The sequence below is a fragment of the Thermobia domestica genome, chromosome 11 (genome assembly GCF_964235325.1).
Source record: "Thermobia domestica chromosome 11, izTheDome1.hap1.1, whole genome shotgun sequence".
Lineage (NCBI taxonomy): Eukaryota > Metazoa > Arthropoda > Insecta > Zygentoma > Lepismatidae > Thermobia > Thermobia domestica.
In genome coordinates, this window is record NC_137464.1 from 57084615 (window position 1) to 57107635 (window position 23021).

Consider the following 23021-nt stretch of genomic DNA (forward strand, 5'->3'; position numbering starts at 1 on the left):
AGCTAGCGGCGGCTTAATTATGCTCTGGGAAACATTCACGTCAGCATCCATATGCCTAGTGGAGCTCGAGCATGACACCATGACGGCCGAGGTGTATCACACGGTGCTTGCAGACTACGTACACCCCTTCATGACGACCATGTTTCCCAATGGTAGTGACATTTTTCGACGAGATAATGCATCATGTCACAACGCCAGGAGTGTGATGGAGTGGTTTGAGAAATACAGGGGCAAGTTCCAAGTGATGTGCTGGCCTCCCAACTCGCCGGATCTGAACCTAATCAAACACATCTGGGGTGTGATTGAACATTACGTCAGAGTTCCCTCCACCCCGGAAATTACGGGAATTAGGTGACCTGTGTGTGCACATGTTGTGCCAACTCTCTCCAGCGACCTACCAGGGATCATTGCATCCATGCCAAGACGCGTCGCCGTTGTTATCCATGACGTGGACATACTGACAAATATATAGGTAGTCATAATGTTTTGGCTCATGTGTGCGTATATTTTAACCCGTATATTTGTCTCCAAGACACGAGTAGAGACAACATTTTCTCGAGACGAGTCGAGACAGGCTTAAATCTGACTCGACTCGACTCGTGCGCATCCCTACACTACACATGATCATTTTCATCATATCCTCTCTCTCATAACATTATTATGTCTAGGTAACAAGAATGAGTAAATGAATAAATATAATAAATCTTGGATACATCTCAAATTCCTTATTTACTATTAATTTGCTACTAGTCCAAGAGAAGGAGTAACCCTTTTTGGCTAGCCCATTCTAGGATGAAAATTAAACTACACTTTAAAAAAAAAATAGGAAAGTTGACAGCATGAAGGGTCAAATATTTTCTTCAAGACGAAGATAGTAGTCTCGACCAAAATACATTTTCGGTTGGAAATTTTCAAAACTTGTTTATGAGGGAATAATGCCTCGAAAGCTTTACTCAAGACACGTTCTGATTAGTGTTTGGACATCATCTATACGGGTCATAGATATCTGCTTCGTACAAAATTCAATGAAGAGTGTCGCAGTTTTGTTGTTAGATTATCAAGAAAAGAAAAACATCGTCTCTGTAATAGATAATGATCTCTAGTCTTAGTGTTGCCGGCAGTGGTGCCAACCTAAAACACTATAAAATTCCATTTCGGCAAAAATCCCATTTTGCATTTGATTTCTCAGGTTTTATTATTATTATTATTATTATTATTATTATTATTATTATTATTATTATTATTATTATTATTTATAATAATAATAATAATAATATATAAATGAAATCTTTGAGTTTTACGTTCAACGGTTATGGTAAAGACGGGGCAAACGGACATGCTAAGCAGTTTTCTGTTGCTTGTATGAATACGAATGACCGAAGAGAACTCAAGATATTTCTTACAAACCAGTATGCTTTGTACAAAGTGAAAATATAACAAAGAAATCAGTTTGTCAATTAGTCAAGGATATATTGAACAATTAGTATACAAGAGTGCAAGATGTCCATATGCCCCATGGGGTGGGGCAGAAGGACAAAAATAGTGGGGCAAACGGACAGTTACAGTTAAAGTTTATAAATCACTAACACTGTTACAATGAATGCGTACAAAGTATTCATCAGGACCATTTGGATCGCATTTCACATGGAACCAGAAAAAAACAACATATACACATTACCCAGTCTTCTTCCTCGAGATATCGTTTCCACGAGTTAAACTTCTAGCTGTAGCATAGGACAATGATTGCGCTACAAGCGCATTAAGTGTTTTGTGACGTTGTATGAAACCATGCTCCCAATCTTTACCAGCCATTTTTGCATCATTATTGAATATGTGTTTGTATTTGTTCTCAACAACAAAGTTGTACGCCAACTTTCGTAATTCGCATAGAGTTAGCCCAAATCCCATTTCGTCCAAGGCAAGTAGATAGATGCTTTTCTAATTCATTTTCAGCTGTCCCATTTCGTCCAAGGCAAGTAGATAGATGCTTTTCTAATTCATTTTCAGCTGTGCTGAGAATGTTGTATGATTTCCAAACTTTCGGATTATGTGCGATGACATAACGCTCGTCGTAGTGTATTACGAGGGACATTGAAAGTTGTCGCTGCAGTTGACAAAGGCATCTTGTCTTCACGTACGGCTCTAACAGCAGCGATTGGGAATCATTTTCCTATTTGCATCTGTGTGTTGTACGAGATCGATAACGTACCATCTTTGGAAGAAATGGTAGTACTAATAAGAAACCTCTGAAGTAATATACATACACAGAAATATTGTTTTTCTATTTCATACTAACCATTTATGTCACTGTCCGTTTGCCCCGCTAATTGCGTGTCCGTCTGCCCCGCACACACATTGGTTTCAAATATTTCTGACCCTACTCAATAGATGGCACGCAACATTCATTTACTCTAGTGGTGCGTGTGACTATCCATCTATTGTCTGCTGCTCCTCCCGCGAATGTTTAGCAACTTTCCTTCCTTGTCAAATATTTAATTTCTGAAGTCGAGTTTTTAGAAATCACGTTTTGGGACACTTGCCTCCGTGTAATTGTTGCCAATTTCTTCGCAATAGTGCTGTACACATACGATATTCAGTGAATCCTACTCCTGCAATGTGAAGCACGAACTATAACCAAACACCACACACGACTCAACTCACTGTTGCCAGGTTAGCATATTTCCTATTACTATATTTCTTAACTCCTGTCCGTCTGCCCCCACCGTCCATCTGCCCCGTCCTTACCATATGCCGGTTAGCCTAAAGGAGACGGTGATTATGAGAAATGTGTGAAATGAAGAAAGTGGGAGAACCCCGAGAAAACTTAACGGTGTTTGTCCACCACAAAGTCACATTCCGGGGCTGGGATCGAACTCGGGACCCCAAGCACCAGAGGTGAACGCTCTACCACTGAGCCACCGAAAGGATATTTAATGAGGACTATAATATAACAACTAGAAGTTCCTAGCACATAGGAAGGACATAAAAGTAAAAATACTAAATGTAGAAAAAAGGTAGGGGTTATGGAATAGGGGTGGGTATACGGACATGTGAGTGGTACCTTTGGAAAGGGCTTCTTATACTAAAGAAAACAGCATTTGAACCATGCTCTAAGCCAAATAGTAATGACGCAGTAAATTTTTATAATATGTCCTATATGTGCGTACACATATATATTTAAGTATAAGGTCTAAATTCAGATTTTCAACAATTTTTCCGCCATTTCTTTACAAGATTAAAGCTTTGCACACGTATTATGCACATAACAACGAATTAAAAAAAAAAAAAGATCCATACGTGAACGTGCCCGAGAGGCAAAGTATTCTGGCAGGGTTTTTGTAAAACAAATATCCTGATTTTTCTTCGAATTTTCCGTTTCAGGTGTACGATACGGACATGTGAGTGCTACCGTTGGTAGGGGCTTGTTATACTGAAGAAAGTGGAGTTTGAACTATGACTCTAGGTCAAATAGTAATGATACAGTACATTTTTCAAGTATATGTATATATATAAGAAAAACATGGGTCACCTTCAGACTTTCAAAAATTTGTCCCGACCTTAGTCTTCAAGATACACGATTAAAATTTTGCACACGTATTATATACATAACAGCGTTTTTTTTTTTTTTTAAACAAAAATCAGATCCCTATGTGAACCCAAGCCCGGAACAGAAATTCGCAAAAATTTCGACTTTTTTTCAAAAACACTTCCAATTTTCCTGTTTCTAGTGTATAATACGGACAATCAAGTTGTACCGTTAGGAAGTATGCTCTATCCTGAAAGAAACGATGTATAAACCATGATCCGACGATAAATAGTAAGGAAGCAGTAGCTGTTTGTTTGAGTTTGTCTAAAATTTACCTCAAAAAGTGAAAATCCTAAAAGGGTTAAATGTTGATAAATGCTTGTAAATAATTCAATGGAACTTTGGAAAATTCAACATCGCTATTAAAACTCCAACTGACCAAAACAATATATATGTATTTTAAGAATATATATATGTGTTACATAGCCAGGGATTTCTGTATATTACACACATATACGTATGTTACATACGTCAGCTATACAGGGTGGCCCAAAAGTAGATACACAGTAGCGTGCTGCATTTTATATCATTTCTTATTGTTATCCATCAGGTAGGCTTAGTTTCTTTATTATTTTTTCTTAATGTGTTTTTATTTACATCTTAATCTCGGAAGCAGAAGCAAATAAACGAAAATTTTACACTCGATCAATGCAGGGGTATATACCTACTTTTGGGTCACCCTGTATGTTACATACGTCTATCTGTATGTGAGATCCTGACCGTCTATATACACTTATTTCGTTCGTACGGAAAGTTCGTTTACTCAGAACACTTGTACGAAAAGTACGTATAGAATATAGTTTTTCAGTTACACCTTTGCTATACGTTAAATCCAAAAACTACAGGATTTACACATATAACCTACATTTTTACGTACACCTCATACGTTTTTCTTCAATGTATCAGCGTTTTTTTATTAAGAGTTTGATTTTAGCGTTTTACGTCCCACGATTATGCCGGTTAGGCTAAAGGAGACGGTGATGATGAGTAATGAATGAAATGAAGAAAGTGGGAGGAAACGGGAGAACCCCGAGAAAACCCACGCACACGGTGTTTGTCCACCACAAAGTTCACATGGCGGGGGCTGGGATCGAACTCGGGACCCCAAGCACCAGAGATGAACGCTCTACCACTGAGCCACCGAAAGGATATTTAATGAGGACTATAATATAACAACTAGAAGTTCCTAACAAACATAGGAAGGACATAAAAGTAAAAATACTAAATGTAGAAAAAAGGTAGGGGTTATGGAATAGGGGTGGGTATATGGAATAGTAGCGAAGTCCATCAGAAATTGATGTCTTTCTAGGAAAAGTACATATACATTTGCAGGTTTTCACAACTCGTATATGCTTCACATTGTCATTTATAGAAATCGCATATATAGATGTCCTTATCGGATCCAAAATACTCTTCATGAGTCCACATTATGCAAATCACACAGTTAACCCACACTTCTCCACGGACATCGCTACTATTCCATTACGGAGCCACGACCTTTTCATCACTGGAATCTTGAAAATTCATTTCATCAGATTCACTACTAAAGTTAGTAGATGAAGATGGTTCCATTAACCTTTTCTCCTTCTTCGAAGAAGCACGCCTTTTAGGAAGACATTAAGAGCCCCGCCTGGATTCTCTTTCACGCGAACGTGCTACGTGTTCTTTGTATGGCGACGAAATCAGAACAATAGTTGAGACCCTTGGACGTCCGCGTGTAAATAGTTTGCGTTTCTGCAATGGTAGTGGTGAAATGTCATAGGGAGTGATAGATTAGCTTGTCGAAGATAACTATCCTGAAAATGAGAGAGAAATGCTTTCAGCAAAGTGACATCTTGTTGAGAGAATTGTTTGTAAGCAGTTTTAACGACCAAAAGAATCCAATCTAATCTACCGCTTCTTATAGACTAGTCTATAATCTATTCTATTCATCCAGAAATATGTAGAATAGCTACCCACTGTAGAGTTCACATTTTTGTTGAAATCCAAGTTAAACTGTGAGTCGATTTCGTCCATGGCAATCGTCACAGTTTTATGATTCAAAAATTTTTGGGCATGAAGAAAAACAACGCCTCTACTAATCAGTTACAGTTATAGGTTTCTATGAAACAGTTGGAGGCGATCTACGTCCAGTGTACTATAGACCCCTGTTATATCTTGTCTTTTCAAACTAGACCTAGACTACTTTACCTAATCTACTAAACTAGAATCGGTTCTGCCGCATCAGGTTTGTTCTCCTTGTGCTCTAAAGTATCTTGCAGAAGAGACTTTCGCCCACCGGACGTAAATGTGACTTCGTGATCTGTAGAAATAAAATCAGTGGAACCTCTTTTCGTTTGAATATAAATTCTAATAAACATTGCACTGATTTAGCTGTAATAGATCTATTCATATAGAATATTGGATTATTCATCATCTTAATTTCTTTACAATACCTTACTGGACTCACAAACCTATGTTGGAGGTCTATTATTATGCTGACCGTTTTCATACAGCTGGGAGAGGGTTATAGATTATGAACAATAGAAGTACCATGGCCATTTTATAAAACACTCACATCTGAAATAAATACTGCACACAACGTGACATTTCGTTCTGTTCCCTACAAACACAACATAAGGCGCACACACTACTGTAGAGTTGGACGTTTAATTTGCAAAATCATGCTGCGAAATAAGTAATGAAAATTTAGCTGCAAAAGTTTTTCGGAGGCGCAAATTTAAAGAAGTCGAGTTGCAGGAAGTCTTCCATCAGTAACAACTAGCGCAATACTGCCGCATCATGAAGCTTCTTCGAGAACATAGTTTCGCTTATTCCCGCGAGTATACATCTCATAACAGAGGCAATAAACCACGATTCCATAACCCCACCCCTATCACCCCTATTTCATAACCCTCTGTTTTCCTCTCTCTCTCTCTCTCTCTCTCTCTCTCTCTCTCTCTCTCTCTCTCTCTCTCTCTCTCTCGAGGGTAATTTAATTAAAACTGGCAACATTCTTGTGAAATGGAATGTAGTGAATCACTCACCTCAAGAAGCTGACAGTCCTTCGATGTAGTCTCTGCCAGCTTGTTGAACCCTTCGCCAGATGTCTGGTAACAGTTGAATACCTGTCAAAGCACCACATTGTGAGAGAGTGTTGACAGTGCGCCCTAAGGCACGAACAATGCTGGGAATGTCTCTAAAACGTTTGCCCTTGAGAGGTTCTTTCATTTTTGGGAAAAGATCAAAATCGCAGAGGCTCATATCCGGAAAGTATGGCGGATGCTCCAGTACCTCCCAACCCCATAGTCGTAACAGAGTCTGTACTGGATTGGCTGTATGGCATCTGGCATTGTCGTGTAGGAGAATTGGTCCAGACTCCAGGAGGTGTGGACGTTTGCGCCTCAATGCTGGTTTCAAATGGTGACTGAGGAATGAAGCATAGTATGCAGCATTGACGATAACGCCCGGTGGAACTTAATGTGACAGGATAATGCCTTCGTGGTCATATGACATTAGCATCATCATCTTGTCGTTTGCTGGCTCGTGGCTAAGCTTTTTCGGTCTTGGAGATTCTAGGTGGCGCCATTCATTCGACTGACGTTACAATTCAGGCTCGTAGAATTTTACCCACGTTTCGTCACTTGCAATAATGAGGTACAAGAAGTCATCACCTTCCTCAGTGTAACGTTGAAGGTGTAGGCGCGCACATTCCCACCTATGCCATTTTTCAATCTAGATCAGAGCATGGGGTACACATCCGGCTACAATTTTCCGCATGCCAATATCTTGTGTTAGCATGCGGACCACTGATCCGGAAGAAATGTTCAGCTTCTTCGCCAATTCACTACAAGTCCAGCCTCCGATCACCGTCAAGCAGAGTCCATATTATTGCAAGTTGAATTTCGTACGCATATGCCCTCCACCGTGCATTTTGTTTGTTGACTGTCGTCCCGCCTGAAATGCTGTAACCCATCTCGCCACTGTCCGATACGGTAGAGCAGCTTCACCTCAGGCCTCTACTAATCCTCTGTGAATCGTCCTAGCATTTCGCCCTCGTGCCACCTGGAATTTCATAAACACGCTGTTCTGCTGTTCACGTGAACATTACGTTAGGGCGGTATTTGGCAAAACAATCACTTTAACAATGTCTACTCGCCACACACACCGTAACATGGGACTGCACCAGCGTTAGACTGACTCGTACACATCCATGGGAGGCACCTTTTTCGCACTAGCCATCATCGAATTTCCAACAAAAGTGCAAAACGCTCCATCCTAGTATAAAGCGTCCTTCAACCACCCCAACCACCCCCACAAGCAAACATCCAAAGGTGTAAGATGTGCGGAGCGGGTTGGCCAGTGAATAAAAAGGGTTCTTCCCAGTTGCTGACGTCTCAATTGCGGACGCTGCTCTTATCTGTTAAAATCATTCCCAGTTGCGGACGCACATGTGTTGCTTGGAATTTCCCTGACTCGATTACGAAGCAACCAGAATTGTTAGTCCCGATTGCGGACGCGTGCGGGAAAAGAGGTAAGATATATTGATAACAAGTAGCAACGTTGCCACATTTTTCATTTCATTACATTTACTACCCTGCCCTCAGCAACGAGGACTACTATAGTACTCGCGCCGAGTCGTGAAGCTTGATCTAGATCTACCGATTTCACCACCCAATAGAACATGAGGGTGTGTTCCAGTCGGGAACCCACACCCATCACATTTTGTTAGTGTCTTCTCTCGCGCTACATGGAAAACATCTCCCGAGAGTACAGTGTTGTCGGATTGGCGTCAAATTCCGTTTTGTTAATTCTTTTTTGTTGCGTTATATTTTCGTTGTTACTATTTGTGCTATTGTTACCATTTTAGACTAGTTCTTGCAGTAGTTATTGTTGTGCAGTGTTATTATTGGTAATTTTTAAATCCTTTTTTTACATACTCGTTCACTATGTCCTCAAACTTTGGCAACATTGTTGGTGAATTTCAGCTGTTCGACATTTCCCCAAGTGTTCGCTCGGGAAGCGGCTCCACGAATTGTACCGAAGTTTTCCGATGTGTTGGAGCTCAAGCATAATATTTCTATGATTGGTTTAGAGCCCAAGCTTCACGACTCGGCGCGAGTACTATAGTCGTTTCTGCATAGCCGCCTCATTAATTTATTTGGGTTATGTTTTGTTCAAAAGGAAACATATTTCAGAGGTTTTCCTATTCGCGTTAGTGGATTTTTTTAACGTCACATTTCCGGAGGTACTATTTTTTCTTTCTTTTTCTTTTCTTTTCTTCTTTTTTTTTTTTTAACTTTACATGTAGAATGAGCTTATAGTTGAAGTTATTACGTTGTGTGTTTGTTCAGTTTTTCAAGGAAATGAACCTTTCACTAAATTTCATTTTATTACTCTCCTTGTATTATTCATCATAAGATTTTGATTCTGCATTAACATGCATAATTATGTCTCATATAGTTTCGTACGAAAGTTTAGGCTAGGAGTTTGCGTGCAATTATGTTGAGAAATGGATCTTCTTAATGAATCTTTGTAAGAAATTTTCCTCGGACGCTAAATATTCCTCGTCGATGAGCGTGTGCGAAACGGTCGATTATGAATAAATATTTAATCAACTAATATTCTGCAAACTACAAGCTTTTGTTAATGACTTCTAAAACAAGGAATTAAGTAATTGCAAAACAAGTAATTAAGTAAATTATCATGTCAAACTAATAAATTTAAATAACTTCTCTTTCGACAGGAGTTATTTTGGGTTAGCATCTACAAAAATTTCCCTCACTAAAAATTTGCTGGGATAAATGAAATTAAATAATGCACATATCTGATGTAATGTATATGTATTTCATATGTAATTAATGGATAAACTAGTGGTTAGCAGTATCCCTAATATTGCATAGCTTCATAATTATAGATGCTCGTATACTGACAGATTTGAATTCTTTATATCGAGGCAGGGTAGTAAATGTAATGAAATGAAAAATGTGGCAATGTTGCTGCTTGTTATCAATATATCTTACCTCTTTTCCCGCACGCGTCCGCAATTGGGACTAACAATTCTGGTTGCTTCGTAATCGAGTCAGGGAAATTCCAAGCAACACATGTGCGTCCGCAACTGGGAATGATTTTAACTGATAAGAGCAGCGTCCGCAACTGGCACGGATTCGAATAAAAAACCTCCGTCCTCCGCGATCTATCAACCGATGAGGAAATTTGGAGTCAAGATATTGACACACAGCTTGTGTTGCATGAGAGGGAGCTCCATCTTGCTGGAAGTACATGGGCCGAGTTTGAAGAGTCACATTTTCCAGTAATACTGGTATTTCATGGCGCAGGAAATGCAAATTATATTTAGCGGTCAAACGCTTGGGCAGAAGAAAGGGACCAATGGTCTGATCACAGATAATCCCCGCCTACACATTTACAGAAAATCGTTCCTGATATTGTCTTATACTGTGAGTACCCTAGGATTTTCGTCATCCCAACGATGCCAGTTATGGGTGTTGCTTATCACATTCCTGGTGAAAGTGGCCCTATCGGTGAACTAGATGAATGGCAAAACATTAGAACGCTCCTGTACCCATTCGAAGAAATCAACACGTAGTTCACCGTCTCCTGGATGGAGATGTTGCAGTCTTTGGACATGGAATGGATAAAGCCCTCCTTCTCGCAGTACATCAGTATATACGTACGTGGAAGTACAAGTTGATTAGAAAGTCTACTAATGCTGGTGGTTGGACTTCGCTGTACAGTCTGAATAACGTTGTCTTAATAACGTCTTCTTGTTGAAGGGTGCATTTTGAGACTCGTTCAGATGTATGCTTCACGCTGGAAAGCTCAACAGTTTCCCATAGTTTAGTATACACTTGTGTAAAGACCCGTGCACTAGGGATTCGGCGGCGAGGAAATCTTCGCTGGTATTCTTCCACCGTTGATTTGGCATTGCCATCACAAAACCCGTAGACGTACATCATATCTGCACATTCAGCGTGGGTGTATTGGAACGGTATTCTACTACAAGATTGTCGAACTTCTTTCACAGTCTACACACAAGCACTTTGCAGTTCCTCACGGTACCGAAACTCCTGCTATCACTTGCACACACGAGACACAAAATAACTAATAAAGGGCCCTTTCAAGTTAATGAGTTGCGGTGCGCCACTTACTACAGAAAAAATACGAAAACATTTCGACGGAATTGGGCATTTCAGTGGGAACGTCTCTGTTGGGTGTACGTAAGACAAACAAAATGTTTGTGAACATTAGAAATAATTAGTTATGATTCCGACAACCCTATTACAATGGACATTCTGATGTAATATGTTGTTCGAAAACTTTAATTCAAGTTTCACTGCCACAGGCACGTAGCCAAGAGTGGGGGTCCGGACCCCCCTTCGACACCAGAAATGAAAAAATAAGGAAGGATGAAACAAAATGAAATGAGAAAAAGAAGGATCAACGTTAAAAATAAAATATTACAGGAAGCTTTGGGTTACTCTTTCTTATGAGGAGATTTTTATTACTTGCAATACACGGTGGCGAGGTGAGCGAAATATCCTGGAAGAGTCAGGGAATTTAAAATTTCTAGAAAAGTTATGAAATTCTCAGAGTTTCTGTCAGTAGTCAGGGAGATTTCAAGCTTCTGAAAGCATAGTGCCGTTGCGTAACAGCGTGGACAGTTTTTTATCATAATTTTTCGTCATCGCACCCTTGCAGTATCAAACATGTTATTTCAAAAACAATTTTCTATTGGTCCTTTAGTCTGTCATTCGGAACCGACAGTAGTTGACGGAATAATAAAAACAAAAATTTATGTGGAAAGAAAGTTCTGTTAGCATTTGATTCAACAGAGAATGAAACGCAGATATTGTAAAATATTTTACAAGACATTATTGAGTATGTACTTTTTATAATATTGAATATGTACTTTTTATAATAGTTGAGGTCATAATGAAAGGAAAATTGTTATATTTGAATAAACAGAGGAGGGTGTAAATAGTGTAAAATCTTCTTCAATACGTTATTTATTATTATTATTATTATTATTATTATTATTATTATTATTATTATTATTATTATTTTACTCGAGATTTCTTCATAATTTGTTATTAAAATACATGCCAACATATCCTCATTTTATTGTCCTAACAAACCAATATATGTTGATAGCAGGGACGAAACTTTCTTATTTTATATATAAATAAAATCCATCCCGGAGTTTGGAGCTCATAAAATAGTTCTAAGTAGCAGTATTATAACCTACCGCCTCCCCAGAAGTCCGTCCTGGATCCGCCCCTGGTTGATAGTAAAGTAGTTTAGATTGGCCAAGCTCCTGGATCCATTACGATCCTCCTCCTATTACGAAATCCTGGCTAAACGAACCAATATATGTTCCAATACAATAGTTTACAATGATCGAGTCCCTGGTGTGGTGACTACAGTATTTCATGTCACAGACCCCCTTCCTTCACGAAATCTTTGCTACGTGCCTGACTGCCATCTGTTGTTCAGAACTGTAATTAATGTTACTGCATAGAAATGTGGAGCTCTCGTGTGTTAGGAAATAATATTGTTTAAAATCATTCGTTTATTAATATTCGTAACCATTGTCATTTATGGAAAGTTGGAACATTGCTATGTTATTAGAGTAAGGAGTCAGAAAGAATGCGATTTTTAAGTCTTCTAATGAAGCTAAAAAATTGACACCTCACCTGAATCTTTGGTATACAGTATCAGTTTCGCCTAATCAGATACTGTTCCTACAGCGACAGTGTTTCCACTCAAGAACTGTGCAAAATTGTTTTAAAAAGGTAATTTTATAGGGAAATTTGAAAAAAAATCTCTTCGTTACTTCCCTCTTGTATGCAATACTGTGACAATTTGTATACCACCTGCAAGTCTGTTTCATTAGCGTTCAAATGAGGTATAATATGTAACATAATCCCAACTACAGGATGTGCTGGAATATTACAAACGAAAATCGGCAAGTGTAAGAGGCAAAAAAGGTACTCCCCACCCTATCTCCGGAACGAGGACATTTTTGCTTAGAATGACCTCCCTTATCACGTCCCAAAAGCTAGCCCGGGGCTAGAGGATACGACGACGACCCCGTGCATATAAGTAAGGTCGACAGACCAGCCGCGATGAAGCTCAAGAAAATTTTCAAAAAAAAAAAAAAAAAAAAAACGCTGCATGTTCTTGATTTTGAGCACTTTTTATTACTTTTGCCTTCCATTTTATATACAAAAGTGCACATGCATTTTCCTAACATGAGTAAGATTATAGGACCACATTCTAAAGCAGGAAGAGGATTTAAGTACATAATAGTTTGTACTGATATATTGTCAAGACTAGTTTTCTCTCTTTTTTTCTATCTTTTAGCTTTACTTTTTTTCCTCTCAAATATTGCGCCCGTCTTAATTTGGCGCCCGGTTCCATCATCACACTCCCCCCCCCCCCCATGGCATGGCACTGTCTTCAATAGTCTATTAAATAAGTAATAACAATTTGCAAGTCTTTCCTTGCAGATGAGAAATTGAGGTATAGAGTTTCTGACCTCATAAATTTTGGGCACCGAAAATTACATACTTTACGAAAGCCCTTGAAAACTATTATGAGTTTGTATAATGGTATTTTACAGATACTATTTCTTTCAATTTCTAGATTTTGAATGGTCTTTATTGACTTCAAATTATTCAATATTTCTATGTAGTAGGATGAGTTTAGCGGAGAGAATTATCTGTTAAATTGATGCTCCAGTTTCATTTTTGCAGCGGAGAAGGTGATTTTTTTTATCGCCGCTTCTACTTACAATGATATTACAAGTGATAACCTGAAACGTTACACGTGACACATCATCGTTCAAGATAAAGATCCTATTGAAAGTTCAAGGTAAGATGTAACTTCGTAGTTTATCTTCTTTGTCAGATTACAATTATTCATTTCCTGTTTTACATTTTACAATTAAAGTGTTCATGCGCTTAATCAAATAAAATTAGCAACTCGTTCATCATTACTAGAACAATCATTCTTATCTCCTGATAATTGATAAATCTCGAAGTATTGTAGAATCAGTTTTCATATAAAAGTAGGCAGATATCCGTTGCACAATTATTCACAATGGCTCGTGTAGCACTTCTGTTCAGCCTTAGCGCTCTTCTCCTGGTTCACCAGGTGTTGGGTCATGGATACATGTCCAACCCTCCCGAGAGGTCATCTGCATGGAGGTTCGGTTACGATATTCCTCCCAACTACAATGACAATGGATTGAACTGCGGAGGCATGGGGGTAAGGACTCAGGCAAAATAATTTCACTTCAAATATCATATTTACATTATTATTATTATTATTATTATTATTATTATTATTATTATTATTATTATTATTATTATTATTATTATTATTATTATTATTATTATTATCTACGTGTCTATAAGCATAGGCTTCCTTACTTAAGGTATGGTATAATCAACAAACGTGAATGGAAACATAATACTTTGTATAAAATTACATTAAAGACTGCATAGATTGGCTCGTTTCACAAACAAGATTTCCCACCAGGTTCCTTAACATCTGAAATTTTGTTACAAATCTCCCCGGATTTTTAAAAAAATATATTTCTACTATTATTATTATTACTAAATTTAGATCTTTAGTAACTGCTTTCAATATTAAAATTAGCAAATTAAATCTCCCTTAATGGAAGTGATTTTACGTTAAGAAGGATTCACTTTCAATAATTTGCGAGGAAGTGTTTTAAAAATACGTTATCTTGGATCTTATGAAAAATATATCACCTAAAAGCTTTTCCATTTAATAAAGGGTAGAGTAAATCACAAATGATAGAATAGAATATTTTTATTATCACTAAATACCATTTGTTGCAAGAGACAGTGTCATCAGTTTCTTTGTTTAATATTCAAAGAAAATGAAACAAAAAGTTCCAATTTACACCTTTCTTCAAATTCGTCAGTACTATCGAACTACTTAGAAAGAAATTATTTTAGCACTTTTGGAAATCGTTATAATGCATACACTACTGTAATGTACAGTTCGATGCTTGTATATTTATAACTTTTTGTTATGTATCTGAAAGCATTTAAACCACCTTAATGTCTATTATTATGTAGATGTATACTAATACAATAACCAACACTATCCTAATTTTTTCTTTAATGTACACAAGGCAACTATAAATATGCATAGGGAGAACTATCACGATTTGTATTTCCTTAAAAAGATATCTATATCAGAGTATCAGGTGATCTTTTTATTGCTCTTATGGCTTTCTTCTGTCTGTAGTTTGACCAGGTAAATTACCTCTCAATGTTATACTTAACCGTAGATGATTTTTTTTTTTTTTTTTTAAAGTTTGTCCCAAGAAGCAGTGTTTCGGTAACTGTTAATATCTAGATAGTTTCCTACATAAACTTCTGATATTCACATTCTGGTTTAGTTTCGGATCCAAACATATTCCCAACAGTTTATTTACAGTAGCGAAGCGAAAAATCCCACAAGTAGGGTAGGCCTGATAAACTACCTAGGTAATAACACAAATAGCATTTAATGTATCATAAAATATTTTAAATTATAGTCAGAATTCTATTTCCCTTATTGAGTTAAACAAAAACAAAACGAATCGAATCTATTTATTTTAAAGAACTTTCTTAGCTGTATTTCTAACACTATTTAGAGTAAAATTTATGTGCATATATACATAGTTTCTTTTTTATTATTAATTTAACAAGAAAGAATTAATCTTTATATAAGCAAAAGCTTACCTTACAAGTTCAACATCAAACAAATAAAACAGTACATTTATTATTGTAACCAGTGAGCCATTTATGTTTTGTATACCAGTGTAAAACTACAGTATTTCCATTTTAAAGATTTTCGACTTGGTATATCCTCTTGCTTATTAAATGTTTCCTTAGATGACAAAAGTTGTACGACGACAAAAGTAGTCTATTATTATTATTATTATTATTATTATTATTATTATTATTATTATTATTATTATTATTATTATTATTATTATTATTATTATTATTATTATTATTATTATTATTTAACAAATATTTACATGAGGAAACATGCAATTTGTATTAGTGGAATATTTCCATTTAGCTTCACTACAAATATTTTGAAGTGCAGTTGATATTTTCTTCCGTATGGAATTTTCTCCGCACTTGCTATTTTCATTTCTTGCATATTTGAAACTGGAGGGAGAGAAAAAGAAAGTTCATTCTTACGGTTAGTTTTCAAATTTCTTGGATAAGCGTTTGTTACTTGCATCTCCCACTTTAAAGTAAGTACAATACTGCATTTAATTAATGCATCACGTGATAATGACTTCACTAGAAATGTTAATTCTCAGAAGAAACTTAATTTGAATCAACACAAGATATTTAATATTGTATTCTAATGCAATGGTATATTTAACAAGGTGACTTCCAGGGTTCCGAAATTTTATCGTAGCTTTTTATTGTTTTCTATATATTGCAGAATTTTCACATTTCCAGGAATAAAGTTAGTAAAGCCCCTCCCGAAACAAAATCGTAAATACCTCACTGATTCTTTGAAAACTCAACTACAATTATACACAAATATTATTACTTTATCCTGTACGGTATCATTTGATTTATCAGACTTATATCAGACTTATATTCTACAAGCTATTAGGGACCATGTCTCATGTAGTAAAAAAAAAAAAAAAGAAAAAAAGAAAGAAAAAAGAAAAGAAAGAAAAAAACCAGCTACTCTGAATAACTCCTGAGGGTATATACCTAAATTAAACAAGTAATCCTAATATAGATACATAATTCTACACAGAAACTTCTTACTCTGTGTTAAGGAAATCATTTTATACCAAATTAGCATTGAAAGAACCCTTCAACGCTAAAACTAAACTCCCAGAGGCGAGCCTTCCGATCTTCCCAAGAATGTGTGCAATCTCCAGCGATAATAACTTTCCTTCCTGAGTAGCATAGCCTGTAAGTGTTTCTAGCGAGCTGATGAGGCTCAGACGGAGAGGTCTCTAAGTGTTTCCAACCTACTATTTTGTTACCAAAAAAACAAACAGAAATATTGAAGTATTGACTTTATTTTATAAGAAACCAAAGGCAAAGAAAATATATAGTAGAAAACAGGATAGGCCCGGCCTCAGAGCCTCATAGTACGCTTCGCCACTGTTTATTTAGACTATTCCAAAAATTCAACTGTCATTTTTTCTACTTTCAGGCTCAGTGGGACCAAAATGGAGGCAAATGTGGAGTATGTGGTGACGACTACTCTCTACCCCGTCCACGACCCAATGAATCCGGTGGCACCTATGGCAAGGGAATCATCGTTGGTGAATACAAAGCGGGTCAAACTATCTCTACCACTTTGACCATTGTAGCTCCCCACATTGGATGGTTCGAGTTTAGAATTTGTGCAAGAAATGACCCCAACACTCTGGAAGAACAGGAATGCTTCGACCAACATCTTTTGGAATTAGCTGATGGCTCTGGCACCAGATTCACAATGACAGAGCACGTCGCTGGAGACTATGTTGTAGATTTGAAATTGCCTGAGGGACTTACATGCACCAACTGCGTCCTTCAATGGTATTGGAGAACTGGTAAGTACTTTAACTGTTTCATAACTTTTTATAAGTTCATAAACTATAATATTTCAGATCATCTAACTATAATTGAAACGTAGTATGGAAAAGTGGATTAAGTCAGTTTTAAAACGTTTTGAGATAATGAGATTTTTATTAGAATTGTCATAGAAAAATCGGACAAAATCGGTTCTTTGTGCTGTTATCTTTTGGCCTATTTTTAATTCTGAGATACGCAATTTTGCCATCCAACAAGTTATGGTTTCAAGTACACGGAAATGACTTAATCTCTTTTTATTTATTTATTTATTTATTTAATGAGTTACAGCACTTTGCCGTCTAAGGTCTCAATGAACTTAAAATTTTAGCAACCAGTTTGCAACTCGAACACTATATACCGTTTATTGTGTAAAGTAATGGGAAACAATTTCATGCTGATAAACCCGATCGATCACAAATAGAATATCCGTTTGTATTAGGGGAAATCACACAACAATAGACAATCTGCTATACAAATAAATAAGAATTGTATACCAACAGAATTTAAGAAACTATTAACTGCATCAAGTGAGCAACAAACGATATACTATTTTAATGCTGTAAAAATTCGTTTTTCTTGGTTTCTTCAAAAACTACGCATCTGAATTTATCCTGAAATATGTAATTCTATTCACTTCAATGTGCTGTATTGGTTGATACAAACATATCTTATTTTTGGTCAATGTACCAGTTAAGCAAAAATTAAAAGCTTAAGTGTTATTTATAACTTAGGGCTATTTCTTATTAACCATAGAGTGGACTATATCTCATTAACAATACAGTAAACTAGGCTATATGTTATTAACCATACCGTACACTAGGCTATTTTCCATTAACCATACTGTATACTGGACTATATTTCATTAAAATTACAGTATACTGGGCTATTTCTCATTAACCATACTGTATACTGGGCTATATCTTATTAACCATACCGTACACTGGGCTATTTTCCATTAACCATACTGTATACTGGACTATATTTCATTAAAAATACAGTATACTGGGCTAGTTCTCATTAACCATACTGTATACTGGGCTATATCTTATTAACCATACCGTACACTGGGCTATTTACCATTAACCATACTGTATACTGGACTATATTTCATTAAAAATACAGTATACTGGGCTAGTTCTCATTAACCATACTGTATACTGGGCTATATCTTATTAACCATACCGTACACTGGGCTATTTGCCATTAACCATACTGTATACTGGACTATATTTCATTAAAATTACAGTATGCTGGGTTATTTCTCATTAACCATACTGTATACTGGGCTATATCTTATTAACCATACCTTACCCTGGGTTATTTGCCATTAACCATACTGTATACTGGACTATATTTCATTAAAAATACAGTATACTGGGCTAGTTCTCATTAACCATACTGTATACTGGGCTATATCTTATTAACCATACCGTACACTGGGCTATTTTCCATTAACCATACTGTATACTGGACTATATTTCATTAAAAATACAGTATACTGGGCTAGTTCTCATTAACCATACTGTATACTGGGCTATATCTTATTAACCATACCGTACACTGGGCTATTTACCATTAACCATACTGTATACTGGACTATATTTCATTAAAAATACAGTATACTGGGCTAGTTCTCATTAACCATACTGTATACTGGGCTATATCTTATTAACCATACCGTACACTGGGCTATTTGCCATTAACCATACTGTATACTGGACTATATTTCATTAAAATTACAGTATGCTGGGTTATTTCTCATTAACCATACTGTATACTGGGCTATATCTTATTAACCATACCTTACCCTGGGTTATTTGCCATTAACCATACTGTATACTGGACTATATTTCATTAAAAATACAGTATACTGGGCTAGTTCTCATTAACCATACTGTATACTGGGCTATATCTTATTAACCATACCGTACACTGGGCTATTTTCCATTAACCATACTGTATACTGGACTATATTTCATTAAAATTACAGTATGCTGGGTTATTTCTCATTAACCATACTGTATACTGGGCTATATCTTATTAGCCATACCATACACTGAGCTATTTGCCATTCACCATATTGTATACTGGACTACATATCATTAAAAATACAGTATACTGGGTTATTTCCCATTAACCATACTGTATACTGGGTTATATCTTATTAACCATACCGTACACTGGGCTAATTGCCATTAACCACACTGTATACTGGACAATATTTCATTAAAAATATAGTATACTGGGCTATTTCTCATTAACCATACTGTATACTGGGTTATATCTTATTAACCATACCGTACACTGGGCTTTGCCATTAACCATACTGTATACTGAACTATATTTCATTAAAATTAAAGTATACTGGGCTATATCTCATTAACCATACTGTATACTGTCAGCTTGATAGAGTTATAATGAAAAGCTTAATGACAATATTCTTCAGTATAGTATTGCAAGTATACCACTCATGGACTTGTCAATAATCGATCGAACCCTGCCAATCTTGCTTCATCCCATTCCTCCTATACGTCGTTTCCTGCACTTTCTTCCTCAATTTATCTTTCCCCTTATCGGATTTTATCGTAAAAACCCGCTCCTACGTGATGCACTGGTGAGCTGGAAATGACTAGCCTATACTATGCGGAAATTGATCCTGAATGATGTTCTCTGCACGGATGAACTGCATCGGATTTAAGTCCTGGTTGTTGTTCGAAAGTCCATGTTAGTAACAGGCCCTATCCTATCATAACCTCGTTGTTCCATAAGGACTCAGAACAAAAAAAAAAAAAAAAAACTTATACCAAAAAGTCTTTCTAGTTCCAACAACAATTTTAATTATGTACATTTCTTCAACATTATTTTCATTCATATCAGTGATGTGTTAAAATAATTTGTAATTGGCGTAGTAGCTGAAGAAAGGATGTAAGCACATATTAAGGCATTGGCCAACATGGGCAAATGGCCCAAGGCGGCAAGTTTTGGGGGTGGTGAATTTTCTTCTCAAACCAAATATTTTCCTAAAAATCCAACATTTATATATTATTATACAATGTAACATAAATATATCATGTTATATATATATATATATATATATATATATATATATATATATATATATATATATATATATATATATCTTCCACTTCCATTTAAATATTGCTTATTTATATTGATTATCACTGTGTCAAGAGCTCCTCCGTGGCTAAGCGGTTAGCGTACCCACCTTTGGCGCGGGAGACCCGGGTTCGATTCCCGGCGGGAGGTCTGTGGTTCGGATTCCACGTTGATCAGTAGTTCCACGTCTCACATAGCCTCGCTGCTGAAAAGGACGCTAAACTGAAATTCAACTCAACTCTCACTGTGTCAAATTTTCCACACACGCCGATATTTACTCATATTAAGGGAAAAGTAATTTTTTTAATGGCTCAGAACGGCAAAAGTGTTAAATATAGCCCTGCACATATGTACGGGTAAGCCATGTTTTTCGAGACAAAATGGCATTACAGTTTATTTTGAGTACAGAAATCAACTCTGCATCATTGCTCGCCAACTGCTGTCCTGATATCTACTGTTAAAATTTTGCAAACAAAACTTCCAGAGATTTATAGAGTATGACAAGAGGATTCATTTATGTTGATGAATGGGAGAAAAGCGCATAGTAAACATGAAGTTTTCATAAAGCAAACAAGTTAAAAAATCAACAATAAAATGTCTCAGGTAGATTTTATTTTTCCAATTAATGTGTCATTTTTTCCAGCCGCGCACTTATTGCTCTTATTAATCATGTATCTTTCATGTTAATAGGTAACAGGTGGGGCGACTGCGGTGATGGTACTTCTGGTATGGGCTGTGGACCACAAGAAGAATACAGAAACTGTGCTGACATCTCTATCTCATAAAGTTCAGAGCTCACGTTTTAGACAGGTAAGTTTAAATGTGGGTTATTTCTGATATTTTAATAATAATAATAATAATAATAATAATAATAATAATAATAATAATAATAATAATAATAATAATAATAATAATAATAATAATAATAATAATAATAATAAACTATATTTTACGTGCTGAGAACAACTGAAATGCAGCACGTTTCATATTCTACAACATTACATTATTTTAACACTATAATATAGTAAAAGAGATCAATAATGATTAACTTTTAATATGAATTGATAATAAGATAAACTCTGACAGTGTAGTTATGTCAGTTCCTAAAACACTGAGACGTCACAAATTAAAAGTAAAAATTTTAAAATAGCTACTAAGTTATATTTAAAATTCTAATATAAAGTCACGTTTTAAGATATGCGTCTATTATAGTTTGTTAAAAATCTTGACATTAAGATATGTTTTCTATCATGTGATTGCAATAAAATTTTTACCTTTGTACCGTATATTGGAACTTTAAACTACGTTCTTTTTTAGAAGTATAGTCCAAGTTACATCTGTCATCAAGTATCTTTGCTACAAATACAGTCATTTAAATTTCTAGCCGGTGATTCAAATTTATAATATGTTTTCCAGTGTTCATACGTGCTAGAGTAATAATACAGACCTAACTTAAAACAAAGTATTCTAAGAAAACACTTTTGGACTATTTCAAGTCTGTTTACGAGAGTATTAGTTAGACTGTTCCAAATCACCGAAACATATTCTAGTTTTGATCTTACCAGTACTTTATAATATGAAACAGGGCGCACAATTTCCGGACGCCAGGTCGCCATTGGCGACTAAAATTTAGAGCTGGCGACCAGTTTTTAGTAGGAATAGTTTACATGTATATGAATTGTCCAATTCAAAATTTATTATCCTGAATCTAATTGCCTGGTTTTGGAAATTTTATGCCCTGATATAAGAGTACGTAAGTAATCTGGTTTACATGTATAGTCCAATTCAAAATTGATTATCCTGAATCTAATTGTCTGGTTTTGGAAATTTTATGCCCTGATATAAGAGTACATAAGTAATCTGACTGACATAAAGTATTATGTTTATACGTATATAAAATAAAATGGAAAATAAAATATTAACGTATTTTCTCTTTCATAGTTTTAATATTGGCCTATATTTAGATTATTCTAAGTATGAAATTGACAATAATTTTCAAATAATCTGATTAAATTTTCTTTCTTTTCAGGTATCTCACACATTTTCAACGACGATGATCATACTGGAATATCTCACAAGAAACATAATCCTTTCAGTAATATTTGGAATTTTCTGTACATCTTTAATAGTGAAATAAACAGTTTATATTAATCTCATTGATGTTTAAAGTGCTTTTATTCGTAGATAGTTAAGTAAAATTCCATTATAAACTCGTTTCCAATATGTTCACTGAATATCCATGTCAAATCTACTATATTCAACGATCTACGCGTTATCTTATGAAAGTCCTCAGCATATATTCATGGAAAAGAATAGTTCCTGGCAAGGATATGTCCTATGAATGGTCAACAGTGGATGCTCCATGAAGTCACAGAATATCAAGCCCAGTCGTGCCTATCTCTGGCCAAGCTTCATCAACAAATTTAGTATTATTTATTCCTTAGACAATGGGCTATCTATACAGAAAATTTCCTTCAGACTTGGCCACAGTTATTGAAAAATAAAGTTTATCACATACAAGGCAAGTCGAGCCTGTTCCTACTCGAGTTCGGCCATTAAATATAGCAATCTTTATTTCTTATATGATGGGTTATTTGCTCACAAAATTGGGTATAGATCTGGCCAGTAGTTACCGAGAAATAAAGTTCCACACACACACACACTCACAAGTGAAACTATAAGTTTCCATATGT

General features: G+C 35.9%; 1 protein-coding gene across 1 annotated transcript; it reads left to right on the top strand.

Annotated features, from left to right (window-relative positions):
- Nucleotides 1-13674: 13674 nt before the first annotated feature.
- Nucleotides 13675-22484, top strand: LOC145663567 (uncharacterized). The gene is made up of 4 exons (XM_081729674.1): nucleotides 13675-13855; nucleotides 16808-17189; nucleotides 21019-21138; nucleotides 22358-22484. Exons 1-3 carry the CDS (start codon nucleotides 13688-13690, stop codon nucleotides 21111-21113), a joined length of 645 nt encoding a protein of 214 aa, XP_081585800.1. The 5' UTR covers nucleotides 13675-13687; the 3' UTR covers nucleotides 21114-21138; nucleotides 22358-22484.
- The last annotated feature ends 537 nt before the right edge of the window (nucleotides 22485-23021 follow it).